The sequence below is a fragment of the Callorhinus ursinus genome, unplaced genomic scaffold (genome assembly GCF_003265705.2).
Source record: "Callorhinus ursinus isolate GAN/ISIS: 27379988/994484 unplaced genomic scaffold, GSC_fseal_2.0 scaffold15, whole genome shotgun sequence".
In the NCBI taxonomy this organism is placed as follows: domain Eukaryota; kingdom Metazoa; phylum Chordata; class Mammalia; order Carnivora; family Otariidae; genus Callorhinus; species Callorhinus ursinus.
The window spans coordinates 43,638,435-43,650,363 of NW_027397077.1; the positions used below are offsets into that span (position 1 = coordinate 43,638,435).

Below are 11,929 nucleotides of genomic sequence, written 5' to 3' on the forward strand. Positions count from 1 at the left end.
TCCTGTAAAAGCTATTTCGAAATTTATTTTGAAGTTTTTCAAAAAATACAAAGATAATACAAATTTCATGGTTTCCCAAAGACTTCAAATATTTCTTAACATTCTTTTGCTCTTTTTAAAAACACTATTGAAATTCGTAGTAATTTAAAATCCGTACTAGGAAAAGTTACACAAACCAAATCCCAGATTTTGTATGTAGCTACCACCTAGTTATATTTATTTCCAGAAGCATCCTTTAAGAGTTGAGAGATTCAGTGACAACTGCAGTAGTGAATACTATTTCAGTTCTTAAATCCAGAGAAGTCATCTCTGGGGCCGGCTGTTGTCAGCATGAAGAATCTCAAGCCACACCAGACCTCGCAGGCTAACGAGAGATTGTCAGGCTGCTAGTTTCAGGAGTTCTTATCACTTACTCAACCACTGACTAATTTGTGAAAGCAGCTGCTCCCAGCCAGGAAGAACGAGTCCAAGTCATAAAAAGATAAAGGGTACAGGAAAGATCTTTTAAGCCATCAAAGTGACAACATACTTGCTCTTTCACTGGGGGTGAGAGGGGACGGGGTGAAGTGCAGGTAGACTGTACGTAGGAGTGAAGCTGCAGACGCACACGTGACAGGAGTCACTCAGAGGCAGGTGCCGGGGCCCAGCGGCTAACTCGAAAGCCCCCACTCCACACCCCTCCATGGAAGGAATGAGGCCTGGGAACTGCACAAGCCTCAGGTCAGGCCTCCAGTTCCTGATTCAGATTGATGGGGGTCACTCTGAGGGAGCCCACTTAGGATCAGAAAGCTTCCAGCCTCTTCCTTAAAGGTTGACTAAAAACTCAAAACTCACCTTCAAGGAAATCGGTAGTTTCTGATGCCAAAGGATGAAAGGAAATGCCTTTCTCTGCCTTGTACAAATCCCATCTCCTCCCAGAGTGGAATCCCTTGGCTAACACTGGCTTCAGAAGCATCTTCAAGCCTCCCACTGGCCCCGAGTACTGCCAGAGGTAACTTTTTAAGCCAGCACGTCACACCCCGGTGTAATACCTTCCTGTGCCCGAATTAACTTCAACGGACAGATTACAAAGTTTTTCTGTAACAGTCTGAATTGCTCATCATTCAAGCAGTGCTTTGTTTCTTTAAATCTTGATTTGAAACAACCCCCTCTTCGGGTAGGAGATTACCCATGAAGTGTAACAAAGGCAAGCATAACCGACGGGACCTTTGGAAGTCCTACACACGAAGAAGTTTCTTGTCAAACCATAAAATCCGTGTCAGGCCCACCAAACGTCCAATTTTGCTCCCAATGACCTCAGTGGTGGTGTTATTTTTGAAGTACCAAGGCGGGTTCTGTGCCCAGGCTGGGTGTGTGGCGCCATGCGTGGGGGGCGCGCCGTTTAGTCCGTCCTGGCACTCAGCACTGCTCAGAGACAGCCGAGGACGCTGGCCCCGTGGGCTCACAGAGCAGGTGGCAGCTGGGGCAGAGCCCTGGCACCTGTCTCCAAGGAGGAGGGGCAGTGAGTGACCAGGCAGCAGGTCTGTACGGAGTGTCACCACCTCCCTGTCTGCAGACTTCAGCTAAGCGAAACACGTGAACCGGCCATACGCGGTCCCAAGAGAAGGGAAGGAAGCAAGGAGAACGCCTGTCACACCGCCAGACAGGAGCTGCCTTCTGCGCACCAGAGGCGCCCACTGGCAAGCAAAAGGGTGGGGAAGACGTGAACCGGTGAACACCAAACCTGACCTCCATGCACACTGCCAAGTCTGGCCCCTTGAGGAGCAGAGCAGGCGCAGAACCCAAACTGACTCGCAGTCAAGAGGGGCGGGGTGGGGGGGGGGGAAGGAGCTGGATCCTGAGGATCATGCAGGTGTGGGGTGGGTGCCGGCGCCTGATTCACTCCAGCTTTTTGGATGGCACCCGCGTCCGAGCAATGATGATGGGCACCAGGGCCAGGGAGCCGATGAAGAGAGCCCACAGGGGCCGGTAGAAGAGCCAGCCGGCCGCCACGGTCAGCAGGGTCAGCGAGGTGGCCACGCAGAAGGCAAAGGCTTTCAGGCCGATGTTGACCAGGTCTCGGAAGACAGGGAACCAGTCCACTGTAAGGAAGAGAAAGGTGGTGAGGCTTCCGAGGCCACCACGCTCTGTGTCACAGAGGTGAGCAGATCATTCCTCTGTAGACGAGGATGGGCCCGTGTTGCCTGGTCCGGGACAGGAGAGGGCTCAGGGCGGAAGGCAAACAGCCTCGTGTGAGAGCTGGAGGACCCAGGTAAGGCGTGCACCCCTCGCGCCTCACCCCACGCACCGCTCCCGGGAGCAGGCCGGTGGAAGTGCCTTGTCGCCCCTAAAACTATGGATGTTGCGATCAGTCTGAGGCCCAATAGGAAACATCTGCCCGTGATGGTGGCACATTCCATTTGCTGCACACTAACAAAGGAGACTGGGCAGAACCTTCTGTGGGTGCCTATTCGGGCTCCTCGGCCATTCCTGGAGGTCTCTGTTCACTCCAGTCATTACCAGTTATCTCTGTGCCCAGCTCTGTGCGGGGCGGAGGGAAATAAGCCTGAGCCGGCCCCCCCTCCTCAAGGATTTCACTAGCTCCCGGCCCAATATGGTAAAGTCTAGGATCCAGCTAATCCACCTGGACTTACACTGTCCTTGGCCTGTCTAACCCTCCAGGTTGGCATCCCATAGCTGACGTCAGTCCGTGGGGGGAGCCTTCCCTCAAGTTCCAGGAGGCCCCAGTGGTCTGCTGCCACTGGGTTTGCAGAGCAAGGCCAATTGCCCTAACATGACTAAAGGACCGTGCAGGCCACCTCTTGGCTCATCTTGGTCTGTTCCCACATATTGCCCACCTTGGCCCCCCTAATAAGCAGAGTTTGTGTTTTTGTGCATTGACCATGCATCGGGCACTATGTGGACCATCTCCTCAAATCCTCGTGCCTGCCCAGGGAGGCTAGTACTCTCTTTACCCTCATTTTACCCACAAGGTCACCAAGGCCCAGGCAGTTCAACTTGTCCAATGTCCTGGAGCTAGAAAGTGCCAGAGCCAGGATTTAAACCCAAAACTGTCTGAGCCCAGAGCTGAGCTCTCAGCCATGGTTCTGAGCCTTGAAAGGACAGGGACCTTCTCTGTCCTGCTCACTGCATAGTCTCCAGGGCCTAGAGCAGTGTTCTGCACACAGCAGGCACTCAATAAGTACTTAATGCCCGAACAGAGGAGTGAATGAGTGCTTCTGTCTTGTAGCTTCCCCAGTCACCCCACCTGCACTTCCGACCCCTCTGCGCTCTGACATCTGTCCTGGGTCTGAGCATCAGCATTCCAGATGAGGAGAGAATCAGAGGGCCCTCTGAGCCGGACTCCCACTTCCTCATCTGACGATGGGGGATGAGGCTCCAAGTGGGGAAATGGCCTGCCCAAGGTCACCCAGCCAGGAGGGGCTCAGTGCAAAGGAAAGATGGAGGATTCTGATCAGATTCCGATCTCTCTCAAATGGTGCGCAAGATGCGGCTGGCTGTTCTGAGCCCAACTCAGCGGTCCAGAGAAAGCCTTGGAGGGGAAGAACTGTGCTTTCCCCTCCTAGCCTGGGAGATACTGTGGCCAGACCTCTTCCCAGCGGGAAAGGGTAAATGGGGGAGAGGTTTCTGTGGGGCCCAGCGCAGGCTGGACGCAATCATCGGGTGGAGTAAAGGTTTGTATGCAAGTCCCCTGAGACGCGCCATGCTCCCAGATCAACAGTGTGGGGCCAGCACTTACTCAATCACCCAGGGCCTCAGTCCTACGCCAGGCTGGGTCACTTGGCAACTGCTGGGCTCACAGGTGCCGACCGGGCCAAGTGAGTGGCCCAGCACTCTGCCTTGTGCTCCAACTTGTTGGCTGCCCCAAATCGAGCCCAGGTCTTGGGGTGGGGGAAGGAAGCATTATGGTTTGGGGGTGTTTCCTATTTGTCAAACATTCAGAAAACTCTGCCCATGAGGTGTGAGGTCACTGAAACTGAGACGGGAAAGGGAACGGCCCAGGTGTCCAGAGCTCTGGCGTAACCGATTCTGGGGCTGGCTCAAAAGGCTGGCTAGTCTCCTCGCTGTGCCCACTCACTTGTGGAGTGAAGGGCTAGGAAGCAGCAGGAGAGCTGGGGCCAGACAGGCCAGACCCTCAGATCACGAGGCCTAGATCACCCTCCTAGGAGCTGGCATTCCCACCCCCACCCCTGAAGCACCTGTCTCTCGTGTCTGCCTTCCTTGGCCCGTTCATCCCAGTGCCGTGCAGTGGGACACGGACATGGCCAAATGCCCGGTCTCTGCCCTGAGGATCACTGCAGCAGGCCGAAAAGGGCCAGGGGTGGCGTGAGAAGCGGAGAAGGCTCACGGGCTGCACGAGGGTGAGCAGGACCACCCCCGCACCCACCGACCTGTCTCCGCACACCTACCCAGGGTGTAGAGGATCCGGGTCATGAGGTTGAGGCCCATGAACATGGCCATCCAGCCAGCGGCCCGCAGGCCCCATGTCTTCATGGAGTTGCTCTTCTGTTCTCTACGGAACACCTCCTGCAGGACAAGGTGGGGGATGGGTGTCACGCCTCATGTCTCTGAGGGGCCCCCAGCCTCCCCAGTTGGTGGCGCAGGTGCTGAGGGATACATTCCACGCCAACCTAGGAGCTTTTGGCCGTTTCTAAGCAGAGGAGGGGAGGTAAGGGCACCTCTCCCACCCAGGCCTAGGCGTCGGCCCGTGTGGCACAGCACAGGACAGGGCAGAAGACAGCAGTGTGGAAGGTCAGGAGTCCTTGGCCCACTGCGTCAGCTGGAATGCACCCGGCCCTCCCTACGACAGTGCTTCCTTTCTGGGGTCATTCACCGCCCCCGCCCCCACCCCCCGACAGCGTCATGTGTGGTGCTTCACCTCGGACACTCTTCCCGTGACTCTGGGACACCTCGCTCTCCGCATCCCCCCTGCTCCTCAGTGGGCTGCCATCTGCATGCTGCACTTCTGCGGCGGAGTCAGTCTCTCACCTTCCCTGCCAGCTCCATCATTTCCTTGGCGCCTCCCCACCAGTGTCCCCCGGCTTCGAGCTGCAGCCCTGGGCCTTCCACTGCCCACTGTGCCGTCCGACACCGACCCTGCAGCCTCCCCCATCCCCGCAACCTGTTCCTCTCTGTCGAGTCCACCTCAGCGAATGCTACAGCCACCTCCCACCTGCACAAGCCAAAACCGGGGTGTCACACTTGGCTCGCTCCTCCCTGCAGGGACCACCTCCCATCCGGCCATCAGCAAATCCTGTCAATGCTGTGTCCCTGTTTCCCCAAATCGCTCACCACCGTCACCCTCTCTCACAAGGACCACTGCAAAAGCCTCCTCCCCACTTCCACCACCTTCTCCCCACGGCCACCTGCCAAGGCCCTGCCGCCTGTCCGGGAACAGGTCAAGGGTCCTCCTCCTGCCCCCGGGTCTTTGCACATGTGCTAGCTCTGCCTGGAGCAGGTTTGCCCCCAGTCATGCCTGGCCAGCTCCTACACATTGTTCTGGTGTCAGCGTGAATGCCATTTCCTTAGAGAGCCCCCCGTCATTATCTAGGACAATAACAGTAACAGCAGCTAACACTTATTGCCTACCATCTATTAGCTGCTGTCCTCAGTGCTTTCCAGTATTGCTTTACTTAGTCCTCAAACTAACTTCACAAGGTAAACACACATCTCCAGTGTACAGATAAGGAAACTGAGGCTCGGAATAAGTGGATGCATAATCTTTACAACAACCAAATAAGGTAGGGATCATAAGTCTTATCCTCCAAGAGGATAAACAACTGGCTTTAGGTCCTATAGCCCATGCAAGGCAGAGTGTGGCTTGAGCTGGGGCTGTCTCCAGTGTCCACACTTGTCCACGTTGAGCCCTCCTGCCTCTGGGACTAGAATCTGGGTGTGCTGACTTGCAGGGTTCATGTTCCTCCTGAGGGCCCTCGCTACCTCTTCAGCTCAGGACCTTCTCTCCCTGCTTGGCAGAGACCCCAGACACTGTGCCGGAGGCCCACAGTGGTCAGCCCGGTCTGAGCCTTCCCTCCTGGGAAGCTTGGAGGCCACTCCTCTCTGGGGAAACGGCTGGGAGACCCAGACCTCCACCTGCAGGAGGCTGAAGTGTGGGGTGGGGCCAGAGCTGCCGGAGAGAAAGGAGGCTTGGGCAGGGCCTCCTAATTTTAGAAACTCGCTGAGAGCTGCCGATGGAAAGGGTGACTCATGCCTGTCCAAGTGGGAGGTGGGAGCCCCTCCCTGAGCTGGTAACTGGGCCCGTGCGCGGCGGCCTGTCACACCCTGGTCCTGGATAAAGGAGAAGGCGGGGCCCATCACCACCTGGGGCTGGGGGCTGAAGTGAGAAGGATGGCAGCAGAGGGCCTAATAACAGGGTCATAGGGCCACAGCCACGCCCTGTCCCCTCCCCACCACCTTTCCATCTCAACGCCTTATGGATTGAAAAGTCCTGCAGTCCTGCTCCAGGCAAGAACAAAATTTCCCACCGGTGACACACTGTTCATCAACAACACAAAATGATTTTTCCATTAAAGAGAAAGGTTTCTGGGGTGGCTGAGTAGCTCAGTCGGTTAAGCGGCTGCCTTCGGCTCGGGTCATGATCCCAGGGTCCTGGGACCGAGTCCCGCATCGGGCTCCCTGCTCAGCAGGGTGTCTGCCTCTCCCTCTGCCTCTCCTCCTGCTGGTGTGCGTGCACTCGCGTGCTCTCTCCCTCTCTCTCTCTCTTCTTACTCTCCCTCTCTCTCAAATAAATAAATAGGAATCTTTAAAAAAATAAAAAAGAGAAGGGTTTCTGCCTAGAGGAGAGAGGCTAAGTTTTAGGGCGTGCAACTGAACTGACCGTAATCAGCACAAGAATGGGACTCAGGTGAGGCATGACCCTCCCCAGTTTACAGGTGGGGACAGGGTGCCGGCCCTCACTCCAGTGCCAGGACTCTGGAGCTCTAACCCCCACCCCTCACGGGGGCCCCCGGCCCGCCTCCTGTCCGGGTGGCGTCCTCAGGAGTAACCCTGCCTCAGTGACTGCCTGGCCGCCCCCATGCTGCCGGCTCTGGCCCCTTTCTCTTCACTTGTGACACAGCCCAACTGTCACTCAGGGAGGCCTGCCCTGACCACTGTCAGAGTCAATCTCCCATACCCCCGTCTGCTGTTCAGGGCACCCGCCCCCGGTTCACAACCCGCAGCACAAGGGGGTCCTCACTCTTTGGTTCTCCTGACGAGCGGCCCCGCCCCCCGCAACTGCCCGCCCCGAGAAGGAGGAGTCTGTGGGGCCCTCTCTTCCACCCGTCGGGCAGCCCGCTGCAGACCCTCCCGCCCTCCGTTTCCTCTCCCCGCCTGCGCACCGGCTGGGCCCTCTCGGGCGGGCGCTTATCCAATAACCCCGGGCAAGGACAGGGAGGGGGGAGACTCCTGCCCCTCACTCACACAGATGGGCGACAGCGACTCACCTCTGCCGAGAAGTCCCCATGGTGTAGGAGAAGCAAGGTGTCCCCAGACGTGGTGGAGTAGGGGAGTAGCTGGTCACCCCGCTGCCGGGCGATCACAGTGACCTGGTCAGAGACAGCGTCAGAGCCGAGGGGATCAGCCGGCCCAGCCCAGCACCCCTCGCGCTGTGTGCCCGCTGTGGGCGTGAGTGAGGAGATCCTGCTGGCCCTGAGCTTGGCAGGGCCACTTCGTTCCAAGCTCAGGGGAGTACCCGGCGCAGCAGCCTGGGGCTGGGGCTGGGACTGCAGGTGGCACGGTCAGGCACCTGAGCCAAAACTAGGGCTGGGGGAAGAAAAGCTGCCTGCGATTGGCAGCACTCTCACCGCATCATTAGGAGGTCCCTGTAAAGCTGCAGGGGAACAGCCCCGTAACCTGGGGCCCCCAGATGCCCACGGACAGCTGCGGGGCACACAGGGCTCCAAAGCCACTCAGAGGCACGGCCGAGTGTAGAGGGAAGCGCATGCGCACGTGGCCTAGAGGAAGGGCTCTGAGTGCTCAGGACACCGCACACAGGGGAAGGGTAGGAGGTCCTGCCTGGCTCTGCCCCCGGAAAGCCGGTTACCACGTGAGCTGGACCCAGGTCAGGGTCATCGCCGCTCAGCCCCGCATAGGAAAAGGACACGCGCAGGTCTCCGACCTGGGAAGAAAAGCAGGCTGAGTGAGGCCGGGAGCAGCCAGCCTGGGCCTGTGTCCCTGGCACCGTCGAACCCCAAAGCTCACACGCTCTTCCCGCCTCCACGCTGTTGCCCAGCTGCTCCCATCACCTCGAGGCTTCTCCCCTCCAATCTCATTCGGCCAAGCGGATTCAACTGAACCAAATCCACGTCCCAAGCAGGAATGTGCCACCTCTGTGTTGTCCGAGGGGCAGCACTCCCAGGGCCCTGATCTCCGCTACGTGAACAGCTCACGCCCCTGCGTACCTCTGGATACTTGGGGTTTTCGCTATGGTAGAAGTAGTCTCCCCGGCGAATGATGTCCACATGCGGGTCCTCCAGCTTGGACAGGCTCAGCGGTTTGAAGTTGTCAATTTTGTCAATGAGGCCTGAGGAGGGTGCAGTGGTTACAACAGTAGTGTGCAAACGAACATCACCCCCCATCTGCACACCCCTCAGCCTGACCTCCTTCCCACCATGAGTGCCCTTCTCCAATCCCTCCTTCCATATTGCCAGCCCCCTTTAGTTTCCGCCTCCTCCGGGAAGCATCCCTGCCCGCCGCCCCGGCCAGCGGGAGCCGCGGCAGCTCTGGGAACAGCCTGAGCCCCACACCTGTTCTGCCTCGGATGCAGTCACCCGTCCGTGCCTGGCTCTCCCCAGCTGCGTGGGGTGCACTTGAGGCCGGGGCTGCCTAGCACAGCAGTCTCCAGCTGAGCGACAGGGCAGACGGCAGACAAGCCAGGCACTGGAGCATCCTGGCGGGGCACTGGGCCTCCACTGCTCCTCCCTCACCCTGGCTACTTGGGGCCTATGTGTTTTCTCTCCCACCCCAGGTGCTGTCTTGTCCCTGGAGAGCCTCTCTTTGGAGTCACTTAGGTGGTGGTGGTGGGGGGGGGGGTCGCTTGCAATGAACTGCTAGATGCCAGGTGGGGCTCAGAGGCAGAGCCCTTGGGGGGCAGCCTTGTCTCTACCACTGGCTCTGGGGCTGCTTGAGGGCTCTCTGCTCCGTCTGGTCAGATCGGGCAGCAGGGCCTGGCAGTTCTCCTCAGGAAGAGCCCGTGTTTCAGAGAAGCCTGGCTGGGGTGGGGCTGTTCTACACAAGGCCCCCACCTCCTGGGGACCCGCCTTCCCTCTGGCCCCCAGCCCAAAGTTCGATGCTGGGAAAGTGCAGGCTCATCCCACACCCCGAGCTCCTGGGAGGTGGCCAAGTGGAAGCACAGGGCCTCTGGGTACTGCTGGATCATGTGAAGGGCCAGAGACTTACCTGCCGAGAGGAAGAATCTGCCAATCTGGACAAAGGGGGCCGTTGCTGTGAACGACTCCACTGCCATCGCGCTGTGGGAGAGAAGGAGCTATTGGCAGAGCAGGGCGCTGGCCAGGGTCTCTCTGGGTTATGCCTGGCAGGGTTCCCACCCGGGGGGCTCTCGCAAATCCAGACCAGCCCAGGCACTGTGGACATCTTGTCTTCACCAGGCCTACCCCCCAGGGCGTTCCTGTCCCCCTCACCTGAGTGGAGCACCCTCCTCCCATCTCCTCTCCCCCAGAGCTTCGTACCTCCTTGCCTAGACCCCTACCGGCCTGTCCCTCCCCAGCCACCTGTTATCAGATGGACCTTCTGTGGACTTCACACCCTCCCTGACCCTTCCCAGCCCCAGGGAGCTCCGTAGCCCCCCTGCCCCGGCCCCTCCCCCCGCCCCGGGCACAGCCGCCCTGCCCACAGCTCCAGCCACGCTCCACGCTAAGCCCATCTCACCACCTCCGTGTCTCTGAGCTAACCGCCCTCTGCCAAAAGCCTACAAAGGCCCACATCAAATTCCACTGCCTCCTGAAAGCCCTTCTTGATTGTCTTCCCACCCCCGCGGCTGTTAACAAAATGCCTCCCTAGCACTGGACGTGCAAGTCCCTTCAGGCACTCAGTCCAGGCCTTACATTCATGACTTGTTTGAGCAGAGCCTGTGTGGGCTCAGGAAGTTGGGTCTTGCTTCCATGTTCCTGGTGCCCCATGCAGGAGCTGGCCGCAGAGCCACATCCCAGACTTCCATGAGCTCAGGAGACAGAAGGAACTCAATCCCATCACTCAGATGAGGAAGCTGAGGCTGGGGACCTTCCAGTGGCAGCCAAGACTATGCTCAGGCCTGGGCACCCAGCTCTCACCTAGGATTCTTGTGGCCAATCTCTCGGTCGAAGTTTCTGCTGTTGACAATTTCTGACCTCCATTCGGTGTCTGTCACAGGGAGAGGGAACAACTCAGAGACCATGGTTAAGAGTGGCCATGTGTCTGAGGCCCACTGGCTCTGTGTCCTGTCATCCAAGCCCATGGCCACTCCAGGGCCAAAAGGGCGGCTCCTGGAGCCTCGCTGGAGGGATGAAGAGCAGGACTCTTGAGGCCTAGCACCCAGGGTTCCCTACGTCTTGTTCCACGCCTTCCCCAATGCCGTCAGCCTCCGCTGAGGGCAGAGACCACATGTGTGCGGGGATGGGGGGGCCCGGTACTCACTGTAGGAGTACCTTGTCTCTGTCTTCACCTGCCCATCTTCAGTGTACTCCCTGCGGGGAAAGCACAGGCAGCCCCAGAGTTAGCCACTCACCCCGGAGGCATTCGCATCTCTAAGCATCTGCAGCTGGAAGCAACTGGGGGCGACCAGGTCAAAATCCCCAAATGGAGCCACCTTGTCTGCAGCAGCCAGGAGACAGGGTGCTTACTCCCCGCCACACAGCCACCTCCATCCCTCAAAGGCCCACACTGGAGAAAAGAGCTTTTTTATTCTGAGCTGAAATGTGCCTCCACTCGGCCCACACCAAGGGCTGCAGCCCTGACCTCTGGGCTCAGAGACCTGGCTGCACCGTCTGCACCAGGACAGACCCACCGGAGGGCCCCGTGCCAGCTGCCCAGGCTCCCCAGCCACCTCCCCACCTCTCACTCACAGTCCATGCCGCTCAGCTCCAAGTGACCCCTGCCTGCCTAAGGACACCTGTCCTCAGACTTGTGCTAGAATGGACAGGACGTAAGCCAAAGCCACCTCTGCTCTGGCCTGGGCAAGAACACAGAGCCCACACATAGGAAAGCACTGTTTGCGGCCTGGATCTGGGCGTCTGTCGATCCTGGGCATGCCCGGATGATGTCCTCCACAAGGGGGCTGATTCATCCTCCCTCCTTCTTGGAACCACTCTCATTAGATTGCTGCCACCGCCAAACAAAAGATCACTGATGGGGAATTTCAGGATAATCTGACACTTCTCGGACAGGAAGATTTAATACTTTAAATTTCAGAAGTGTCAAAATCAAAAGGCACCTGCATCGTATCCTCACATCTGTATCTCCGTTGCCCCGGCCTGAGGCTTCACACCGCAGCACCTCACCTGGACGCCTCGGTTTCCACCCACTGGTACATCTCCACGTGCCGCCGCAGCTTCACAGCCGGGAGGTGGACCCCATAGTTTGGATCAGACAACAGCTTCAAAAAGAATCACACAAGTCAAAAAAACAGAATTCAGGCCAAGACTCACACGAGCCCAGGATGCCAGAGGAAGTGGGACTGGACAAGAGACATGTACAGAGGCCAGGGACAGGATGGAAACCACCACGGCTGCTTCAGGCGGGAGAGTCAGGTGAAGCTGCCTGGCCTAAGTCCTTCACACCCACTGCCTGGGGACCAGGAGTCTCACGGTCCCAGCTCGGGTGGCACGGCCCAATGGCATGGTGCCAACAACAGTGTATTTAGGGTTCAAACAGGAGAGGTCTGATAACCAGAGTACCTTTCAGCCCTGCACTAGCCACACATGCAAAGCATGAT

At 58.3% G+C, this 11,929-nt stretch overlaps 1 protein-coding gene across 1 annotated transcript in view; it reads right to left on the reverse strand.

Moving 5' to 3' along the window:
• The window catches only part of TMEM43 (transmembrane protein 43), a 17,917-nt gene continuing 5,988 nt past the window's right edge, over nucleotides 1-11,929 (reverse strand). The window contains exons 4-12 of the mRNA XM_025884661.2: nucleotides 11,496-11,590; nucleotides 10,633-10,682; nucleotides 10,290-10,359; nucleotides 9,400-9,470; nucleotides 8,403-8,524; nucleotides 8,045-8,119; nucleotides 7,446-7,547; nucleotides 4,410-4,527; nucleotides 1-2,081 (exon numbers count right to left, since the gene is read on the reverse strand). Of these exons, the coding sequence (XP_025740446.1) occupies nucleotides 1,879-2,081; nucleotides 4,410-4,527; nucleotides 7,446-7,547; nucleotides 8,045-8,119; nucleotides 8,403-8,524; nucleotides 9,400-9,470; nucleotides 10,290-10,359; nucleotides 10,633-10,682; nucleotides 11,496-11,590 (906 nt within the window). The 3' untranslated portion in view covers nucleotides 1-1,878. The remainder of the gene's footprint in view (nucleotides 2,082-4,409; nucleotides 4,528-7,445; nucleotides 7,548-8,044; nucleotides 8,120-8,402; nucleotides 8,525-9,399; nucleotides 9,471-10,289; nucleotides 10,360-10,632; nucleotides 10,683-11,495; nucleotides 11,591-11,929) is intronic.